This window comes from Taudactylus pleione, unplaced genomic scaffold (genome assembly GCF_031769625.1).
Source record: "Taudactylus pleione unplaced genomic scaffold, aTauple2 ptg000181l, whole genome shotgun sequence".
NCBI classification, from domain to species: Eukaryota; Metazoa; Chordata; class Amphibia; order Anura; family Myobatrachidae; genus Taudactylus; species Taudactylus pleione.
The window spans coordinates 5,508,314-5,532,402 of NW_028284583.1; the positions used below are offsets into that span (position 1 = coordinate 5,508,314).

Here is a 24,089-nt window from a genome sequence, read left to right on the forward strand (position 1 = left end):
GATATGTTTAGTATGTTTGATCTTTAAACATTTTAAAAAAGCAATCACTTATACAGCAAAGTAGTAATGACATGTTTAGCTCTGCAATGTTAGTTATTTTTGAGAAAGACCCAAATTAAGACTAATGAAAAAACAGTAATTGGAAAAAACCCATACCTTTACCCCATCTTATTTTTTAATTGCACCCATTAATGTCACTGAATGCACACCTGGGCTAGATTAAAAATTGGGTGGAAGGAACTACAGATCCAGGCCTCCACATAAAGAAAAACACAACACAATCGGGTGCTGTGGCTTTAAATAGGGTTGAAAAACTGTAATCCGTATGCAGCTCTCTGAGGGGTGGCTGACCCCTAAAATAAAAAAGGCAAAAATTGCAACAGATGAGAGCACAATCGGAGAAACCAACGTACTTCGTGGTCAAAACTCTGGGCCTGATTCAGACCCGCTCGCGAGCGCTGGGTCGATGTTGGCCAAGTGCGCATGCGCACGAGGGAGCCGGCTCCGTCGTGCGCATGCACGAGACCCGCATAGAGACGGGCAAGCCGTTGCTATGGGTCTCGCACCAAAGGGGGCGTGCTGTCGATGTTGAGTGACAGCACGCCCCCTTTGGTGGGCGTGCCGGGGGCGTTGCTGCCCATACGGAGGCGTTCCCATGGGAACGCCTACTGTCTGGGGCTGGCCCCACTGACATCACAAATGATGTCAGTGGGAGTGCTTTCGGCTCTGATAGAGCCAAAAGCACTCCAGGGCTTGCGGCAGATGAGACCCTACCACAAGGGTCTTGTTGCAAGCCCAATGGTCGTGATGGTCTTGACCATCACGAACATCTTTTTGGCCGCTCGCTATAGCTGTGGGTGGTCACCCACAGCAATGCGAGTGGCCAGGAGGCCACTCTAAAAAAAGAGAGGGAGGGCACTGATTCAGAGCGAGTGCTCTGAAAGAGCGTCCGGCTCTGAATCAGGCCCTCTGTGTGATGAATAAAGAGAAATAAGGTGTAGCATTGGTGGAGATAAATGCTCTGTCCTGCACTCGGACCTCGTTCCTGGCTTCCTATCCTCTCTCTCTATATCCAACATCGGGCTGTAGTGCCGCAGCTCTCTCCGGTGACAGACATTCAGAAAGACTCCTTAATGAAGTAATTATATCTCCACCTTATTTCTCTTTATTCATCACACTGAGAACCTTATTCAGAGGCGGCCGTACGGTCTCGTGCGCATGCGTGAGACCCGCTACGACCGACAGCGCTGGTCGTAACGGGTCTCTTTCCAAAGGGGGCGAGCTGTCGATATTGATTGACAGCTCGCCCCATTTGGAAGGTGGGCCGGGGGGGTTGGCAGCCCAAACGGAGGCGTTCCCATGGGAATGCCTACCATTTGGGGGAGGCCCCATTGACATCACAAGTGGAGAGTCAGTGGAGAGCTTCTGGCTCTGACAGAGCCAGAAGCTCTCCGGGGCTAACAACAAGTTAGACCCTACCCTAGGTTCTCGTCGTAAGCCCCGATGGTCGCGATGGTCTCTGACCATAGCGACCATCACCGAGCGGTCGTTAGAGCTGTGGGTGTAAACCCACAGCCTAACGACCGAAACAGAGGTGGGCGGTCAGGATGCAAGCGGCCGCCCAATTTCTGAACGACCGCTTGCATCCTCCGACCGCCTCTGAATGAGGTCCTGAGTTTTGACCACGAAGTACGTTGGACCGTCACCAGTTGCTGCTGCCACTCGAATGGAGTAGGAAGCTTAAGAGCGGCCCCAAACCAGCTAATCACCTGTACAACTATCTCCCTGGTGCCTAAAGACCGGAGGTTTCACTCCAATATTGGAGATCACATTGTTCCTCCATACGGTGAATACTTACCATCGGAGCTGCATTCCGGACACTGCCTTTCGTTTTCAGCTAGATGTAAGCCGGGAGATTCATCAAACAGATCAGCTCATATTGTGCACAATATCACTGGTGTTAACAGCCTACATAACAGGGCTATCACAAGTGATTTGATTCATTCACACTTTGGATTAAATTGGTACTGTTCTTTCATCATACGCATGGAACTATATAATATATATCTAAGCTATTGCACATCAGTGCATGGATGTTAATTATTCATACATTGGAGAACAATTCAGATATTTTATTTTATTGTTCACCTTTTGGGGTCTTTTCTCCCCATATTCTCATTCCATAAGACTTATGTGATACCCTCTGAATAATATTTTTATACGGTCTGAACTTCAATTTATTTTATCAGTGTCTTGGATACATGCAATGAGTTACAATGTTTTAATTTGTTACAATTATGAATCAATGTATAGATATATTTATTGTCATTAGATACTTTTATACTTCTTAATATTCATTAAATCATTTGGTTTATCCAATTGCGCTCTCATCTGTTGCAATTTTGGCCTCCACATAAACATAGGCCCATCATTACAGCATTATGATACCCAGCTGCCTCACTGGCACACAGTTTGATATCGATCATAAGTATTCTAATTGCATTTCTGTTTTCCTCTCAGAAATATACGGTTTTTTATATTTTTCAGTATTTAGGGAACTAATGGGTCTAATAGTGTAGGGCTTGTATATGCCAGCTTCTGTCATTTATCTAGCACTGTCTATAAAATGACAGAAGCTCATTGGTTGCTGTGGGCAACTTATCTATTTGATCTCTCTTGAAGGTTTGATACATCTCCCCCTATGTCTTGTGGAATAAACAAAACTACAGTATATAGCATGCAGCACTCAGCACTGTATCTTGAGCTGAGGGGGAATGTATCATGTGACTTGTGAGCTACATGATTCACTCACTAGCCTAAACGAACTACTGACCTATATGCCAGGAGAATGACTCATGAGCTCTACATTATCCTCACAATGTCTGAGACCAGCAGTGCCATCTGTCGTAGTTTAGCAGTACTGACTCATGAGGAATGTATGAGAGAACTGATGGGGAATATATCATGTGACTTACATGAGTCACTGACCTAATCGAACTAGTGAACTAGATGCCAGGAGAATGACTCATGAGTCATCATGACAATCTAGTTCATCAGCTGCACATAGCCCTCACAAAGTCTGAGCATAGTAGTCATTTAGCAGTACTGACTCATGCCTAATGGAGCTGCTGTGCTCTTTCTGTCACTGTGTCTAACTCCTCCCACTTGTTTTAGTTCCTGATGAACTGATCTTTGCCAGAGCGGTGAACTGAGTGAACTAGTTCATTTTGAAGATCAGGTAATTTGAACTGATCATTCGTGAACTACCCCTCACTACAGGGAGCCAAGTTAAGTTCTGTTCCCCTGTGTTGAGGGGGGAGATATTGATAATGGAGAACCATCAGATTGCTGACAGTAGCAAACCATCAATGGTCAATGGCAATACATCCCCTACATGGGATATTATCATGTTTTAGGCTTACAGTTCCACTAATAATAAAATGAGTAAAACATTTTTTATTTTTAATGTTTTCTCTCTTCCCCAGCAAGCCCAGACCCCCAGACAGTCCCTAGCAGGGCCATAACTAGGGTAGTGCGACCTGTGCCATGGCACAGGGCACTGGAGGGCAGGGGGCACTGTTTGACCCTGTCAATTTTCTGTTTAATATCACTCTCACTTGTTGCTTTCTCTTATTTTATCCCCAGCATCTCCTGGCCTCCCCTATCTCTTCCCAGGCCCTTTCCCATGAGGCCTGCCCCTTTTTTGGGTGCATTATGACCCTATTTAAAAAATAGGGGGGACGCAAATGCTCTTTCTGGCACAGGGCACCAAAAAGTCTAGTTACGGCTCTGGTCCCTAGTACTTTGTACCCACACCCCCTCTCGACACTTCTGTGGATATCTGTGCTGTCATCATGCTAGCTTTACAAAAAGAACATATACAGAAAGCCTCACTTGTGACAACATGAAAATGTGCATGCTGAATTAACACAGATCAGGCATAATTTGTCAGTAGGTAGTCAACTATACTATAGGTAACAACGTGCTCTGTGACAGATTATGGCAAAACATTTGCTTTCAGAGAACAAGGCAGGAGACAAGTTTTCCATTTTTATTTCTAATATATTGTTAATCTAATCGCAGTCATAGACATACAGTATACATAACCAGAACTAGACAAGCATTGTATAGTCACATGTACAGTATGACTAAATAAAGAACTCTTATAAGCATGACATGGTGGGTAGTCGTATGAATTACAACCTAACAGTGCTGAGGCATGGGTTCTTGTATAGTAGGTTATCTGTGCATTTAAGAAGGGTTTCCTTCCAGAATCCAAACACATACTGGTAGGTTAATTGGCTTCTAACAAAATGATCATTTTTGTGTGTTGGAGAGATCCGTTTCTGAAATTTAGAAAAGCCTTTCTCTGGTGTTTTAGCTATTCTCAGAGATTTCTCTGGTGATAATCTATTTGGTGCTTGAGTCTACAGTGTTTAACCATCTCAGGATGGTGTTAGGTATATCCTGCAATGGATACCCTCTGGCCAGAAATATGCACATTATTGGAACCCACCACCTAAAGAGCTAGGCTGAAAAAACTAAACATAACTTAGCTGAGTAATTGTATTTTTTACCACTGTGATACGAAGGATTACGAACACAGCCACTGCATCACTGATAAATATAGTTCTTACGCTACATACACACGGTCAGGTTTTCTTAAAGATATGGACGATAATGATTGTAAAAATAGTTCACGTTCATATCGTTGACATGTAGGGCATGCATTGACCAACGATGCGCGTTCCCGCATGTCAGAAAACGATATCTGACATCGACTGTGTTTGCAGACAGATTTGGACAATTTCATTCATTTTAACACTGTCAGAAATCGTTCAATCGTTCATCGTTGATGAAATCGTTCAAATCATTGATTAAATCGTTCAATCGTTCGTCGTTATCGTTCAACGAAATTGATGATCTGACAAATCTGACCGTCTGTATGCACCATTAGACTGTAAGTACCACTGAGACAGACTGATTTGAATGATTAAAAGTTTCTTAAAGTGCTGCATAATATGGTAGTGCTATATAAATAAAGGGTCATAATAATAGCAAAAGAGCAACAGTGGTATAGTATGTTAGTTTTATAGGTCATAATATTAATATTCCATTTACTCCCCAGGTTTCACTAGATCATGTTTGATGCATAATGGAAAAGGACAGGAGTTTTAGTATTTCTCTTTTTAACATGCATATGTTATAGCTGTTGGAGCTGTCTCTGGTCCAAATGTAATGCACACTATTACAAAAATATACATGTATATGGACCCTAATCAATTCCACTGTGAGTGTCCAAAAATAATGTTCAGGGAAATTCCTACAGTGTTATTCACTTGCAACCCTTCCGAGGCCCAAATCCTCCCAGGGAAAGCTGGACCCCATCTGTAAATGATGACCTGTTAAATATAGGAGTTATTTTTGGAAGCCTTGAATAATGCTTCAATTGATAGATACAATCACTTATGTTGTATTTGGATTAAATATATTTCTCTATTAGTATTGTATTTCCATCAAACAGGTTGTGTTCTATACATAGATTCCAAACTATTTAGCATAGCATATCTCTCTAGAGATATATGTATGTAATAGTAGATTTTTGGGATAAATAATGGCTGTTTTTTTTTCTATAGTAAAATAATACTTTGGGTGTCTGCAATATGAGTTATAAGGAGATATTTAACTAATGTGTGTTGTGATTGTCATCTAGGGTTTTGCACTCCTATCCGTTTTTCATTAGTATTTGTTTTAAATGATTTTGCTTTTGAGTAGTGTGTAATGAAAGGCCTATGGCAAAGATAGAATAAAGATATAGCATATAATTTTACATTAACCTATCATGTATTTTATGACTTTTAATATCATGTATGGCAACTTACAGATGTAATGCACATTTATCCCTAGAAACATGCATGTTAAAGGATTTCTTATTGCGGTTGTGGTATATATGTGTATATATAGATGGAGCATTCCTCCACACAAGAGCTGACTTAACCAGGAACTACAAGTAACACAATCGAAATTAGCCTGGAGATAGTGCGGCTTTATGCTGCACTTACGGTACCACCGGACTTGTGTACTTTTGTTGGCAGCCCCGTAGGGCTGTGCACAAAAATGTGCGAGTCTGGGGTGGGAAAGGCCACGAAGGGGACGAGTTGAGGTGCCATTGCTGGTGTTTCTATGCCTTTGCAACAGCAACTTGCCCCCTTCTTGGCTAATTGGACTGAGACCATGGTGTAACAGCGGTTATATAGCAGCAGTATGACAGAGCACAGGCTCTGGCATACACACATGGATTGGAGTAGTTGTGTGTACCCACAGGGGTAGATGTATCAAACCTTAGGAGAGATGAAGTGGAGAAGGTGCTCACAGCAACCAATCAGCTTCTAGCTATCATTTATCTAGCACAGTCTGTAAAATAACAGAAGCTTCTCCATTTTATCTCTCTCTAAAGTTTGAAACATCTCCCCCACAGTCTCTCATACACTGAGCAATGGAAGAAAGATGATGATGTCATCGACTGTGTGACTCCCTATACAGAGGATCAACAGGTATTGGAGTTCAAACTTCAACATTTATAATAATGTCTTTGTAGGGGAAGACACTAGGCTATACGGGGCAAGGGGGTCACATGCACTTCACTGTCCAGGTAAAAGAAAATGGCTATATCATATCCCAGTGTATACTGTAGTTCCTGAGGGAACACTGTTGGAGAGACAGCAATTAATTGGAAGATATATGTGGAAAGAGAGAGATGAGAGTGTCCAGGGCCAGGCAGGCAATTTGTGGGATAACGTATACATTACAGTATACATAAGGTAGTACTGCGCATGCCACTGTGTAGAGTGACATGGTGGGAGATGGAGAGACCTGCATTAAACCCTGTTCCAGCATCCTGCACTGCTACCCGCAAGTGTCATACACTCACTTGCTGGCAAGCTGTATGAACCCCCATTCCACTCAAGCTCCACTCCATCACCAGTGTATTTGTAACAGTGAGCATGGCTGTACCTTCTACTTATCAATAAATCAACATCACTGATTGGTGAAGTAAAACTACTGTTCATAGTGTGATTAGTCCACTCTACAATTTACAACAACTTTACACACATCATTTAATCACATCAACAATTTATGGGCCCAGGCACTCACAGACCCACACATATAAGCTACTAGGATGCCCAGAGCAGCATACAGATGCCATCTTAGGCACATGTGTAGTGCAGACTGCATAGGAGCAGAAAGTGAAGACAGTACAGGGAATTTCCAGTGCAGTATAGCAGCAGTTGAAGCTGATTAAAGTACAGAAGCTGCACATTCATGTACTGTATGTAAGAAGCATAAACACAGGAGCTACATTCATAATGGGGGTTATCTAGTTAAATGGTGCAGAGAATTTACAACCTGTAAGTTTTCTATGGAGATACAATTAAAACGTGAAAGGTTGTGGAAGGTCACTATAGTACCAGATGCAGATTCAAACCCACATGATATAGAAAGAGACATGGGGACTATAGACCTAAGTGTTTAGCAATTCTTCAGAAAATATGGAATAGAGCATCAATTGGCCATTGCCTATACTCCTGAGCAAAACAGTGTCAGTAAACGATCAAACCAGGCACTAGTAGAAAGAGCAAGATGTATGCTGAAGGACTCAGGCCTAGACAAGCAGTTTTGGACAGAAGCCAAGTCCATAGCAGTTTATCTCAAGAGCTGCTCTCCTACAGTTGTACTAAAGGATATAATACCTATTGAAGTGTAGTCAAAGAGAAAACAGAGTGTAAGTGCATGAACCTTTGGAAGTACTGCCTATGTATATATATCAAAAAAGAAAAGATGCAGGCTGGCTTCAAAGTCAGTAAAGTGCATCATACTTGGCTATTGTCATGACAGCAAAGATTATAGATTGTGGAAGCCAATCACCAGAAAGCTTGTCAAGTCCAGAGTTGTTAACTTTAAAGAAACAATGCAAATTTAAGAAATGCTGGAGGTTGATATGCAAGAAAGTAGGCTATGTGTCACTAGACATGCTAGCTGCTGAGGATATATCTGAGTCAGAGACTATCAGCATGGAAGTTCAACCATAGAAAAGATCTTCTGCAAGGTCAGCAAGCCACCTAAAAGATATGGGGCTCTATTTACTAACAATTTTTTTACTAAAATAAAGTGAAAAAGGGTATTTTCACACCCTTCTCACATTATTTTAGTTTCACTTAAATTTACTAAAGGGCAATTGGAGTAGATTTCGTAAATTTTTTTACTCCAAGCTCTAATTAACACATATTTTTAGGAATCAGATCGCATTTCCCATAATTGTAATAGGAAATGCAATCTGCCTGGAATTTACTAAAAATAAAATGTGAAGAAATACCGGGGGAAAGCCTGTGATAATAACGCCACCTGGAGGTGGCATTATCCAGGGTCTCCCCCGGAGCCGGCCCCAGTAATCAGATGTGTGGTCTAAACAGACCACACGCTGATCACTGCTAAAAAAAAAAAAGTAAAAAAAAAACTTACCTGAGTCCAGGGCCGGTGATCGGGGCTCCGGTGATGTCCTCCGTGGCTCCGGTCAGCTGGTCTCCCATCCTGCACTGTAACCTGGTCAGCTGATCCAGTAGCGACAGCCAGTCAGCGCATGCGCGGCAGCTTGTCACTGTATTTTTTCTCAAAAAACACAGTGATAAGGCTGCGGAGGGGATTCGTAGGGACAGAGCTTTATCGCAAGCTCTGTCCCTGCAAGGGATTTTTAATAAATCCCTGTGATATTGCCTGAATTCGCAATGCAAATTCAGTCGGTAATATCACACTACAATCTGCATTTTAATGTGGAATGTAGTAAATAGAGCCCATGATGAGAAATTTGCAAACAGTGCATTTAGTGAATCTGAAGGAACTTTTGCTAAAGTATCTTCCAAGAAGGCCAAGCTAAAGTCACATGATATGTTTAACCCAATTTATTTTACAGGTTGCTACAAGAAATCTTTATTTGAATGTTTGTGTAACATGAAGAAGCTTGTAGCAAGGGAGTGTTACTACTGTCCATTCATGACATACTGTATTTCTCTGCCCGCTGTCTGTTGAGCCTATAATTTATTCACTGTGCTTTTAATCAATTTTAATTATTACATTTAATTTTTACAGGTTGAACACAATGAACTTATTCTTGAAATGGATCATCCTACAGCAGGGAAGATATCAGTACCAGGTCAGATTGTGTATTTTTATGCTTTTGTATGTTTGTGTATATATATATATATATATATATTATACTATATGGACAAAAGTATTTGGCCACACCTGTTAATTATTGAAATTAGGTGTTTCAATCAGACCCGTTGCCACAGGTGTATAAAATTAAGCACTTAGCCATGCAGTCTCCATTTGCAAACATTTGTGATACTAAATGGGTCGTTTTGAAGAGCTCAGTGACTTCAAGCGTGGTACTGTGGTAAGATGCCACCTTTGCAATAAGACTGTTCTTGAAATTTTATCCCTGCTGGATATACCACGGTCAACTGTAAGTGATATTATTATAAAGTGGAAGCATTTAGGAACAACAGCAACTCAGCCTCGAGGTGGAAGATCACGTAAAATCACAGAGCGGGGTAGATGACTGCTAAGGCGCATTGGAGCGTAAAAGTCACAACGATCTGCTGATTCCGTTGCTAAAACAAACTTCAAACTACCTCTGGTATTAATGTAAGCACAACAACTGATGGGAATGACCGTGAAGCGGTGGCCAGCTTAACAAATTATTGCAATATTTTGGAACCAACATTCCCTATGTTCAAAGGAGTTGCAGTTTGAAAAGCATGTGAGTGCCGAGTTTGTATGATATTTTTTATGTAGATGGTGTGGTCACATACCAAGGGCACCCCAGATGGTCGAGTGCCGTGGATTGAGTCTGTCGTTTATATATATACATATATATATATATATATATATATATATATACAGTGGGGAAAAAAGTATTTGGACAGCCACCGATTGTGCAAGCTGTTGCACTTTAAAAGAGGTCTGTAATTTCCATCATAGGTACATTTCAACTGTGAGAGACAGAGTCAGAACAAAAAATTCTGGAAATCACATTGTATGATTTTTAAACAATTTATTTGTATATTATTTCTGAAAAAAAATATTTGGACAATCAAAAAGTTTAACTTAATACTTTGTAAAGTAACCTCGGTTGGCAATTACAGAGGTCAAACGTTTCCTGTAGTTCTTGACCAGGTTTGCACACACTGCAGCAAGTATTTTGGCCCACTCTTCAATGTAGATCTTCTCTAGATGTGTCATGTTTTGGGGCTGTCGCCGGGCAACACGGACTTTCAACTCCCTCCACAGATTTTCTATTGGGTTGAGTTCTGGAGACTGGCTAGGCCAATCCAGGACCTTGAAATGCTTCTTATGGAGCCACTCCTTAGTTGCCTGGGCGGTGTGTTTGGGGTCATCGTAATGCTGGAAGACCTAGCCATGTTGCGTCTTCAATGCTCTTACTGAGGGAAGGAGGTTTTTCCCCAAAATGTCACGATACATGGCCCCATTTATCCTCTCTGTAATACAGATCAGTCGTCCTGTCCCCTTTGCAGAAAAGCAACCCCAAAGCATGATGTTTCCACCTCCATGCCTCACAGTGGGTATGGTGTTTTTGGGATGCCACTCATCATTCTTCTCGCTCCAAACACGGAGTGTGAAGTTTATACCAAAAAGTTCTATTTTGGTCTCATCTGAACACATGACATTCTCCCAATCCTCCTCTGGATCATCCAGATGGTCACGGGCAAACTTTAAATGGGCCTGGACATGTGCTGGCTTAAGCAGGGGGACCTTTCTGGCGCTGCAGGATTCGAATCCATGACGACGTAGTGTGTTACTAATGATAACCTTTGTGACTGTGGTCCCAGCTCTCTTGAGGTCATTGACCAGGTCCCCCCATGTAGTTCTGGGCTGATCCCTCACCGTTCTCAAGATCATTGATACCCCACGAAGTGAGATCTTGCATGGAGCACCTGGTCGAGGGAGATTGTCAGTGATCTTGCATTTCTTCCATTTTGTAATAATTGCTCCAACAGTTGATCTCTTCTCACCAAGCTGCTTGCCTATTGTCGAGTAGCTCATCCCCAGCCTTGTGCAGGTCTACAATTTTGTCCCTGGTGTCCTTAGAAAGCTCTCTGGTCTTGGCCACGATGGAGAGGTTGCAGTCTGACTGTTAGAGGGTGTGGACAGGTGCCATTAATACAGGTAACGAGTGGAGGATAGATGAGCTTACTAAAGGAGAAGTAACAGGTCTGTGAAAGCCAGAATTCTTGCTGGTTGGTAGGTGTCCAAATATTTATTTTCCGCAAGAATATACAAATAAATTGTTTAAAAATCATACAATGTGATTTCCGGATTTTTTTGTTCTGATTCTGTCTGTCACAGTTAAAGTATACCTATGATGGAAATTACAGACCTCTCTCATCTTTGAAAGTGCAACAACTTGCACAATCGGTGGCTGTCCAGACTCCAAATACTTTTTTGCCCCACTGTATATACACACAGAGTATTTATCCCTCAATCTGTCCTATACTGCACGGTATGAGGAAAAGACAGACGACACTCCTTCAATTACAAAGATGTATTGAAAGTACAATTGCATCAAAGTGGTCTTTTCATCAGGACGTTTAAACAACTGCATCCAGTGCCTTCCTATTACCTCCCTGAGCAGGGGGATAAGAATCAATAACAAACAGACAGGCGGCACTCAGGACGGCTTGAAAGAACACACAGACACCGCTGGATGTGGAGAATCGATGTATCAATGCTCAAGGCATTTTCATCAGGATACAAAAAGGTAAAAGACAAACAATCTTACCTATATACATCAGCCACCAAGTGACTTAACACCGAGGTCCCGCCGGATGTAAGGATCCGGTGATGTCATAATTCTTCACATCCAGCTGTGTCTGTGTGTTCATTCAAGCTGTCCTGAGTGCCGCCTGTGCCGCCTGAATTAAAACATTAATACACAGGGCCGTAACTAGCTATGGGCAAGCGGTGTGGCTGCCCAGAGTGCAGTGTTTTGTTGGCGGCACTGCTGACCACCCATGGTCCCTGTATCTGGCTAGGAGGATTGTGTAGCGGCACCCTGCAGCCAGAATCGCAGATGTAGTGCCACCCGGAGCATCCTCTGGAAACACCAAATGGCTGACTGCAGCCAAAACAGCCCCCCGAAGCATCCTGATGCTCTGGGCAGGACTGTTGTTGGTGGCCTCGCTCCCCCGTGACATAATGTCATGTGCTGAGGGGGCGTGGCCAGCACCGGGCACCGTAACTTGCAGTTACAGCACTGTTAATACTGTACATAAGCATCTTTGTTAGTGAGAACTAGAACAATACATACAAACAAATTCATTCAAAAAGATATAACACTTTTTTGAATGTTACATTGGAATCGGTATGTAATGCCAGCAGCTCATTAGCCGCCGGCTCAAATACCGACGCCGGAAGCCTGAACGATCAACATGCTGGCAGGGGCTGGCAAGTACCCTAACCCTCCCCTGTCCCCCCCTAACCCTAACTCTCCCTTAGGGGTGCCTAACCCTAACCTCCCCCAGTGGTGCCTAACCCTAATCTCCCCCCAGTGGTGCCTAACCCTAACCCCCCCTTCCCGCACCCTAAACCTAACCCTCCCAGAGGGGGGCCTAAACCTAACTTCCCCCCAGTGGTGCCTAACCCTAACCCCCCCCCTCCCCTAGCCTAACCCTAACCCTCCCCAGGGGGTGCCTAACCCTAAGTTCCCCCTGGGGGTGCCTAGACCTAACCCTCCCCTCCCGACGGCTGACAGCTAGAAAGCTCCGCTTACCTTCATTCAGGATGCCGGCAATCTGGATTTCGACATGGGGCTAAAGATAGGCATCGGGATTTCAACGCCTATCTTTAGTCTCGGGTAAGGCTTCCATTGTCGGGATTCCAACGGCCGGCATTCCGGTTGCCAGTAATCTAACTACATCTCGTTACATTCAATAATACTGATAAGTATGCTAACAGGGAAGTTCCCGGGATGCAGTGGTTAGTACCTACCACAAGGGTTCCCCCTTTTCTGAAACACCTCAAGTCACAAACATTACACATATTTCAGATTCCATAAGTGGGGAAAGGCAAGGAGTGGAGAATGCATGGTCTATAAGACAGCACAAGGTGTGAGCAGATATATTTGTTATTGTGTGTGAATAAAGAAGTAGCTCTGGAGGCACTGTTATGGTATTTGCTAACTACTATACCTTACAGTGTTGCAGGGTGTGGTATGATTGGTTAACAGTTATCATTTCAACATGCATCAGGTCAACATGAGACCGTCAACATGGTGGAATTGCTTACACACAGCAGGTCGACAATGACCATGTTGACATTCATCATGTCTATATGGATAATTTGTTGATATGATGAACTATCGAAAAACGTCCCTGGTGGTCTAGTGGTGTCTTACAGGTGCTTGTCAACATGTTGAACCATGTTGACATTCTAATGATGACATTGTGGTGTCCACATTATGAATGTCAACATGGTTACTGTCGACCATCTGACCGGATACCAGTAATGGGAAATATTGGAGCAGTACGTATGTCTATGGTGCACTTGAACAGATGAGGGGAAGAAGCTACATGAGCCATGTGGGTTCTGTCACGTTACAGCACTAATCATCACTGCTGCAGAATTAAGGGTACAGCATAAAGTATCATCATATTTATTAAAGTATATTTGTAGAAAATCTCCCGGAAATATTAAGCATCCCAAGGATTTAAGAAGGACCTTAAATGCAGCCCCCATGTTGTTGAATTTACCAACGATCCCTCCCTGGTACTGTCCCCTAGTATATGGTACTGCAGCTGGGTTCCTGTCATGACTGGCTCAGGAGGATCTCCTACTGAGGAGCTGAAAGCTGAGGTCCCGGGTTGTGGAAGGACTTGCATTGCAAGTAGTTGCCCGGAGAGCTCTTGTAAATATTGAGCCACTTGATGTTGCGTTGCCTCCTGATTATCCATGTGAGAGGCGAGATCTTGCAATGCCCCTGCACCTTGGGATCCTGAAGCTTCCATTGGGCCTGTACAAACTGTCACAACTGGCTCAGGAGTATCTCTTACTGAGGAGCTGAAAGCTGAGGTCCCAGGTTGTGGAAGGAATCTGAGGCGAGGGCCCTGGATGTATGTCCTCCACATCCACAAGTATCTTATGTTGGCGAGACCTGACCAAAGGCGTGGAGTCTAACCTGCTGGGAGATGTTCACCAGTGACCCCTCCAAGTGGGATTTGAGTTTAAGCTGTACCCAGCAAGCAGGTTGTGGCCCTTTGATCAGGTATCCATACAGGTGGGAAATGGAGAGAGATAACACCGATGAGGCCCAGGAGAGTGTACTTCTGAAAGAAGCACTAGCAAGGATTCTGGATATTGTACTGAGTGTGCGGGCAAGGTATCAGATGCACCGCTGCCACAGGAGATTGCCACTGCAGTTGTACTCAGATGTTGTACTGAGTATGAGAGCATGGTATCAGACGCACCGCTGGCACAGGAGAGTGACACTGTAGTTGTCCTCGGATGTTGTACTGAGTACGCGGGCAAGGTATCAGACGCACCGCTGGCACAGGAGAGTTACACTGTAGTTATACTCAGAGGATGTACAGAGTAGACAAGGTATCCAGATGCACTGCTGGCACAGGAGGGTGACACTGTGGTTGTACTCGAAGGATGTATAGTGGCAAGGGTACGGTGGCAAGGTATCCAGATGCACTGCTGGCACAGGAGAGTAACTAGAAATGACTCCAGAGCAGAATAGCAAGGGAACCTGGAACGAAGTGACGGCAAGCAAACACTAGTAGAAACGACATTGTACAGGTAACTGCCTGTTGTCCAGAGCCCATTATTATAACCCAAGGTAGCAGTCCATTGGAGGACAGTGTCAGCTGACAACAATCATGCTACCACTGGATGAAGTGTCAGTCAGGTGATGGCGGACTGCAGTCCACATTATTATCAATGGGGACTGGGGGTTGAGATAATTTACCAATCTCTGAAAGCTCAGCTTTTCAGAGTTTGACTGCCATAGCCCAACTCTACATGAGACCCATAATTTGTATGGATAAAAAAATTATATTTATATACAGTGTATACTGTATGTATATATATATATATATATACACACAGCAGTGCGTCTGCGTCTACACTATATATGGTGTAGATAGAAGACAAAAGCCAGATGGTGGAAAGATGTTAAGTATATTTCTTTGTAGTTAAAAGGGTCTATTATGACACTTATCTATAATGTGATTTTAGGCTTAGAATAATGCACTAATTACTCAAATTCTAGTTCATGTTTCTATCATATATATCAATGTTTGCACACATAAATACATTCTTACACACATTTGTAGACACACAGACACATCTGGAACTTATTGGCAGACTGGGATTTGGCTATTGAGGTTTTTATACAGGTAGAAAAGCTTTTTGGTTCCAATGGGAACTTGCAATCATGCTCCATACATTACTTAATCTATCTTTGAGAAAGAGTATACCCCTTATGGGACATATGCAAAGTGCAAGATGAGGGAGTTGAAAGAAATGTCCAAGGATATGTCCGGCAAAACTACAAATTAAGCTGCACAGTACAGGTAAAACATACTATAAAATCTGAATTACATTTAACAATGAGAAACCATACTTACCACCAAGGAATGGGATTTAGAGTCCAAGCTGGAACTAGATTTGCAACTGTGAAACATCATTTCACATAGAGGTAATGGGGAGCTACACTATTAAATCTTTTAGGATATGCATTGAAAACATTCAAGCAATATGTCCATCAGCAATTTTTAGTAAAATATTTAATTTTGAGTAGTAATAGTACTAGACTTGGATTTACATGTTACCTCCCTAGGCCATTTGTTCTTTATGATTATTATCTTTGTCCAATTTTTATCTATAAAAGTTAGATCATACCAGCAATGTCCGGTGTAGATCACACCAGCCATGTCTTAGTTTACATCCTTACCTCATACAGCACTGTCTCATCTGTGCTTAGGGATTATATTTTATCTGATTCACTTTTTTTGACTTCTAATTTGAGAACATTGAACCAGGCAGTGCCAGCTTTCCTGGGTTGATAGTTAAAAAGAGACCTCTCCTCTTGGCTGAGCAGAAAAACACCATATCTCATTTTGAGCTGTAAATGTTCTTTTGGGGCAGAAAGTTTGAATGAATTTCGGTATATTTACTAAAGTGCAGGTGTTTAGAAGTGGAGTTGTTGCCCATAGCAATCAAACTAGCAAATAAACCCGTATTTCTCAATCAATGACCATTGAAGAATTTCTGGCTGGTCAATGATCATGTCTACAGTGAAACACCAGAACATATAGCTCCAGAACATGATGTTATTTGACAGTGATTGCAACATTATAAAATTGTCTACCCAGCTGAGCTCCCAACTATCCCCACCTGCTCTACTAGGCCAACAATAAAAATTAAACATAAATGTGATTTACGGTGTTGACCAGGGCTGACTGCCCATCTGGCACTTCTGGAAAATGATGGGCGGGTCCAGTGCTAAATCCTGGCTAAGAAGCTCTGCCTCCCGGCTCTCTGCTCGGCCAGGATACTGAAAGACCGGGTTGTACCATGAGGCCAGACCACCGTGACGCGTTGCACGTCCCCGTGAGACATAACCACGCCCCTTTTGTGGGCGCACACTCGCCTATGGTACGGGCGCAAGGGGAATGCCAGGGCTTATCAGCAGCTCCAGTCCGTCCCTGGTGTTGACCCTGCTCTTATGTTGCTGTAGGGCTGGCTTTATAGCATGTGTCTGCCCACAAATCTTAGCCTGAATAACACCTTTGTAAGAAATAATTCTACAGACATTAAAACATTCTAAAACATAGTTAAAATGACTTTAATCACCATTATTTTCCCTTTTATATAAAAAAACTGGCATTTGCCAATTTAATGAACCACTTAACTGACATTTGTTTTGTAAAAATCGCTCAGAGATTGTTTTTTTTTAATTTAATAAAGTTTATACTTTTAAAAATATATTTTAATCAGAAATAGCCCCCCAGTGGAAAAAAAACCCCAGCATTATTACCCCCACCCCCTAGTGGTCCTAGTGGTAATTAATCCTTGTGGCAGAGCCCCCACCCTCATCCCCGGTGTCAATGGGCCACCACTTTTGAGTGTCCCCCCTCTCCCCATGTGTCACTGTACTATAATTTCTATTTTTTTTTTATATTCCCCCCACCCAGACAAAAAAGTATTACTGGGGCATAACCCCCTACCTCCCACCATTGTCAAAAGATGACCTCCACCATTATCCCCACCCCTCACCTTGTTGTAGAGTGCAGTGGATCATGGGGAAGGGGGGACTGGTCATCAGTACCCCCTGCTGCAGCTGATCTCTGTACATGTAGGGATCAGCATATTTGTGCTTGAAGGGGAACCCTGCTCACACTTTTAATTTAAGCATATGCACCCTGGAGACGGTATTCTGAGGAAGTTTGGTTCAAACGAAACGCATTGGGGATTCCTGCTCATGGTTTTCCAAAGCTTGCACCCATTGAAGAAATACCACGGCTGTCTGGAGTTCCCAGAATTCTGTACCATTTTGGTTGGACTACCCATATCCCGGGTTGGGTGATTCATAATTGTATACATGCATTGTGTCAAGTGGTTTTCATGTACATGTTTTTAATCCTTACTTTTTTTATAAAGTCGATACATACTACCCTATGAGTTTTTTCTGATCTTGTTTTTGGTGCTGGGCTGTATTCCGATATTGGAGGCTTTAAAGAAGTATTGGGTGTTGATTCAGCATACCATCGATCAAAGTGGAATTGAGATAAGCTTAAATATTCTTATTTAATGTACGCACAATACTTACCATAATAACCAAACAGGTTTTGAAAATACTACACTATCAGCGCCTTCTTGTCTTGTTTGTATCTTTCTTTCTGATCCTAGCAAGGATCACACAAGAGGAGCAGAAATATATTTATTTGAGTGTTATTTCTTCTATAAGTGTATGATCAATAGCGCATTAAGGGTTTGTTAGATTGAGATATATATATATATATAGTATATATATATATATATATATATATATATATATATAATCATACAGAGTGTCCGCACTTGCAGCACCAGAATCAACTTGGGGGTGCTCAATTAAGGACAAAACAGCCCATGAAATATAAAAAATGAGAAGAATTGGCACTCACCAGGTAGCTGACAAGAAAATTGGTTTTTAATTACCCATCTTGAGGGAGAAAGTGCATAGAGCCATAAAGTGCAATAGTCATAGTCTACGTTTCGATCCTATGTAGGACCTTCTTCAGGACATCACAGCAGACATGTTTCAGCTTCTGTCTTTGGTTTTCAAGCTGAAACATGTCTGCTGTGATGTCCTGAAGAAGGTCCTACATAGGACCGAAACGTAGACTATGACTATTGCACTTTATGGCTCTATGCACTTTCTCCCTCAAGATGGGTAATTAAAAACCAATTTTCTTGTCAGCTACCTGGTGAGTGCCAATTCTTCTCATTTTTTATATATATATATATATATATATATATCGGACTTGGCTCCATTATTCATTACTACATGACTTTTGAGTGCCACACCTTGACTTGGATTCAAATACAGTATGGGCTTGGAACGTGGACCCTGGAGGGCACCTGGGTAAGTAAAAGTTGTAAACTTGGAGTGCCGGCTTGTCTTTTTATATATATATATGTATATATATTAGTAAATATATATGCAAATCAAGTTGTGCACATAAAGTTTCTGCACAAGATAACTATCTCTCTAATGATTTAATGAGGGATTATCACATCTCCACAATTGCTATGCATCAACAGTAGAGATGAGCGGGTCCGGTTATCAGAGAACCGGATGCACCTGAACTTCGTGTTATGAGCCGAGATCCGAGCACGGCTCGGGGATTCCCGCCTTACTCGGATCCCAAAAACGAGGCAAAACATAATTCTCCCACTGTTGGATTCTCGCGGGTTTTTATAAAGGTACCTGGTCATCAGCGCCATGTCACTCCGGCTGTGGAGAGTATAGTGAACGGATCTGCTGTGTCCACCCAAGGGATGCTGTATCTGTCTAGGGCAGGGACTGCTGTGTCCATCCAGGGCAGGGACTGCTGTGTCCATCCAGGGGTTGCTGTTACCATTAAGGGGCAGTGGCTGCTGTCTCCATCCAGGGGCTGCTGTATCCATCCAGGGGTTGCTGTGTCCATCTAGAGCAGGGGCTTCTGTGTCCATCCAGGGGTGCTGTGTCCATCCAGAGGCAGTGGCTGCTGTGTCCATCCAGGGGCTGCTGTGTCCATCAAGGACAGGGGCTTCTGTGTCCATTCATGGTCTGCTGTGTCCATCCAGGGGTAGCTATGTCCATCCAGGGGCAGTGGCTGCTGTGTCCATCCAGGGGTTGATGTGTCCATCTAGGGCAGGGGCTGCTGTGTCCATCCAGGGGCTGCTGTGTCCATCCAGGGGCTGCTGTGTCCATCCAGGGCAGGGGCTGCTGTGTCCATCCAGGGGCTGCTGTGTCCAACCAGACTTGCACTGTCCATCCAAGGGTGCCCAGTGTATAAAAAATAAAAACTAATAATATAATTAATAAAAAAATAATATATATTTTTTTGTGCTGTGCCCCAGTGTACTATATCATTATTTTTTTACTGTGACGCTGCCAGTCAGACGCAGTGTAATATTCATACACTTATTGTTTGTGACACTGTAAGCGGTAGTGCAGTGTATAATAAATATTGTGACATTGTAAGAAGAAAACGCAGTGTATTCGATAAAAATATATTAACACTGTAAGTGGTAGCGCAGTGTTTTACTCATAAAAATCTTGCGACACTGTAAGTGGTAGTGCATGTCTAATATTCAACTTTTCACTTCTTTATTCATTCGTGATTAGTCTACAAACCATCTACAAGACCACAACAAAGTGCTAAATAACATATGTTATACATAAAACATAATGACATCACTGTAAGTGGCAGCGCAGTGTGTTATTCTTTTCTTATTCATAAAAAATCTTGTGACACTAAGGGGCAAATTTACTAAAGTGAGAGTTTTTAGAAGAGTGTTTTAGAAGAGATATTGCCCATAGCAACCAATCAGATTCTAGATATTGGGCCTGATTCAGAGCCGTTCGCTATTTGCGGTCGTTCGTTCAAAAACAAGGGGTGGCTATTCAAATGATCCGTTCGCAAATTGCAGTCTGTTCACACCTCTAAGTCTGAATGAGCGAGCAAAACATACGCTCGTTTATTTGTTAAAAACGCCCCCTGGCCGCTCGCACCATACGTCATGTCCGCTATTTATTAGATTAATCGAGTACATCGTACAGCGTATGAACTGCTCGCTATTCTTGTGGTTGGTTTTTTCAACCGCTATTTTGCGAGCAGTTCTGAGTTAAAAAAAACCAAGTGACGAGGTCAATGACGCTGCTGTATTAATTATGCACTCCCTTAAAACGCCCGTTTTGACCTTTAAGCACGCCTGCGTTCGAATTCCACTCCCCCGTTTACAAGCACCTTCCCCTGTTACCACCCACATACGCCTCATTCTGTCACTCAAAATAGCAGGCACTCGCTATATAGTGTACAAACGATTTTCGGCCGCACTGACTGGTTCGCGCATGCGTACTAAAAACCGTACGCATGCACAGATGTGCGAACATCGCTCGGAACAAGCGTACGGCCGCTAGCGAGCGGCTCTGAATGAGGGCCATTATCTTCTAGAAGATGCTAGTTAAGTAGAATCTGATTGGTTGCTATGGGCAAAATCTCTTCTAAAATTCCCTTCTAAAAACTCTAACTTTAGTTAATTTACCCCTAAGTGGTAGCGCAGTGTATTTTTCTTTTCTTATACATAAAAAGTCTTATTTATTATAGTCACAATTTTACAACTGAAAACCACAAAATTAGCAATTAAAAAAAATGCAACTTTTCACTTGAATAAATTATTAGTCTACACTCTGACTACAAGAACACAGCAAAGTGCTAAATAACATGCGTTATATACTGTATAAGTGTGTTATTCTTATTCAGAAATAATCTTGTGACACTGTAAATGGCAGCGCAGTGTGTTATTATTTTCTTATTCATAAAATAATCTTGTCACACTGTAAGTGGTAGCGCAGTGTGTTATTCTTATTCATAAATAATCTTGTGACACTGTAAAGGTGCTTACTCACAGTACAGTATCTATGAACGATATGAACGATAACGTTATCGTTCAATGATAAAATATTCATATAATTCATTTTTATGCAGTGAATGACCAACGATGTGCAATCCCGCATGGACGATAATGATATCTATGGTCATCCATACATGCAGGCCAACTTGGATGATTTCATCATGATTTCCATGTTTAGAGATGTGGCAGGATGATTTCACTTATCATAGATATCTTTCAGTGTATACAACCAATATCGTTAGTCCTGCACTACAGAAAGTTGAAGTGAAATTGTTCAGTGATATTATTGGTTGTGCAGATCGTACCGTGTATATGCAGCTTAAGTGGCAGCGCAGTGTGTTATTCTTTTCAGTTATTGCCCATGATAAGTAAAAGCCCATTGTCATGCCTGGGCACAAGACAAAAAAATCCACTTCTTATATAATGTAAGACTTAAACCTTAAATCTTGTGTTTGCTCTGTTCAACTTGTCCACATATCTGTGGTTAAGTGGACAGCAGGTACAACAACATTTTGTCGGCCACTAATAAAGTTTTTTTCAATGTGCCTGTATGGGTTGGGAATTGCTTTTCTAGTGAAGTGGAATCTTGATGGGATTTGGTAGTGAGGACCTCAATTAACTGTATAAAACTCACTCCAATATTGGCGGAGATTGGACATACATCTAATACCAACATAGATGTTATGGCATCAGTGATCCGCAATGCAACTGGGTGACTGCTGTCATACTTGCTCCCCATTGCAAAGGATTGTTCAACAGTAAATTGTTTTTTTAAAGTACTACTAGTAGTCTTCTTGGTCCCCTTCTGGGATGAAAATCCACTCCCAGCAGCAGCAGCAGGCATAGCACACAATGATTCTCTGGGGCAAGGACTGATGTGAATGATTTAAATATTTTTTGTAAATGCCTTCCTTCCTCCCCTCCCCTCCTCCCTCATAAATTTGCTATGGAATCAAAAAATGTAATTAAATTTACTACTAATCAAATTTTTATTTCCCTGCCTTCAACTACATACATACTCCAACTCTCTCAGGCCTCTTGGATAATAAAAACATTTGTTTCCTGATGTGCCATGTTTTGGTGTTGAACTGCCACTGCTGCTGCAAGCTTTGACATGCAGTTGCTGAATGCCAAAAATGTTCAGAAATGTTTATGGCCACAGACAGCATCTCCTGCATGCCCCTTTAATTTAAAAAAAAATATTCTGAACCACCAAGTTGATTTTGTGGACAAAACATGGGACATATTGTTCACCTATGCTCTCCCCTCCTCCCTCATAAATTTGCTTCGGAATCAAAAAATGAAATCAAATTTACTACCAATCAATCCTTCCTGTCCCTGCCTTCAACTACCGATGTGCCCAGGTATTATGTTGCATCGTAGCGTTATCTCTCACGCCACGCATGGTGCGCCACACACCATGCCATGACTCGCTCCACAAATAAAGTTTAGTAATGTAGCGTAGCGTAATGCTGGAAAAAAGTCATTATGTGTAATACAACTTTTTGCCCACCAGGTGTCACTTTTCCTAAACTACATAGCGCATGCGTCTGATTTCCAATGTATGTTCTGTATTACCACCCAATGACTGGTTGACAGAAGCGGTGATTCGGTACACTATACAGTATTACAGCGTTTTCCACAAGGAATCAGGAATGTATAATAAAGCGGTAGAAGAATGTCTAATAAAGTTTGAAATCATTAAGCTCTGTATTACACACTGACTGTGCGGTTGAAATCACACTTGTGCAAATGTAAATACTGTCGGCACTGTCCCAGACTTAGACATGGTAGTGGTTTCATTACCTTACAAACTACACAACTCTAGTAATGGGTGAAGCGTGTAGCCTAGCGGTCTAATGCCTAGTCTCACCACTTTTCCCTTCTTCTTGTTCCGTGGGTTCGAGACCTTGAAAATATATGTTTTTTTTATTATTTTTAAAATCTTCACTTAAAATATTCAGTATTCAATACAGTACATGTGGAGCGCATGCCCAGTGCTTCGGGAGTTAAACAGCGAAAGTTGGATTTTTATTACTGTACATACTGTACCTTAGAACGCAAACTTGCGTCAATGCCGGCGCTGTCCCAGACTTGCACACTATAGTGATTTTTTATGACCAGCAACTGGTAGTGGGCTCTGTGTAAGAGAGAGGGCTCTGCATTACAAACTGGTTGTGCATTTAAACCACAAAATTGCGTCAATGTTAGCGCGGTTGGCACATGCCTAGTGGAGGGGTTACAATGACAATGGAATGTGTGCTGCATGCCCAGTGGAGCCAAGCCATAAACCAAGTAGCGCTATGCCATGGCGCATGCCCAGTTGTCTGCATTCCTACAGTACAGTACTGTTGAAGTTTCACACTTGTGCCATTCTGCACTGTCCCAGACTTACAGTACTTACAGTATACACAATAGTCATTTCATGACTTCAGAAAGTGCTACAGTAGTGGGCTTTGTTTGGGAGGGAAGTCTCTGTATTACAAACTGACTTTTGTTCAGTATTGTTATCCAACCCTTACTAAACTCAGTACATTTATATATTAGGGGGTAAATTTACTAAGATGGGAGTTCTATTAAGAAGTGATGTTGCCCATAGCAACCAACTACAAAAAAAATTTGGAGGACAAAGTTAAAGGGGTAAATTTACTAAGATGGGAGTTCTATTTAAGAAGTTAATGTACTGGATGTTGCCCATAGCAACCAATCAGATTCCAGGTATTATCTTCTAGAAGGTGCTACTGTAGATAAATGAGAAGTAGAATCTGATTGGTTGCTATGGGCAACATCCAGTACATTAACTTCTTAAATAGAACTCCCATCTTAGTAAATTTACCCCTTTAACT

The 24,089-nt window shown here is 42.2% G+C and overlaps 1 protein-coding gene across 3 annotated transcripts in view; it reads left to right on the plus strand.

Moving 5' to 3' along the window:
* The window catches only part of SUGCT (succinyl-CoA:glutarate-CoA transferase), a 1,290,705-nt gene that overhangs the window by 1,040,349 nt on the left and 226,267 nt on the right, over positions 1 to 24,089 (plus strand). For all 3 annotated transcript variants that reach the window (XR_015878901.1, XM_088476062.1, XM_088476065.1), the window contains one exon: positions 9,145 to 9,208. Coding sequence is in view for 2 of the 3 variants with exons in the window: in XM_088476062.1 (XP_088332188.1) it covers positions 9,145 to 9,208 (64 nt within the window). In the remaining variant the exon portion in view is untranslated. The remainder of the gene's footprint in view (positions 1 to 9,144; positions 9,209 to 24,089) is intronic.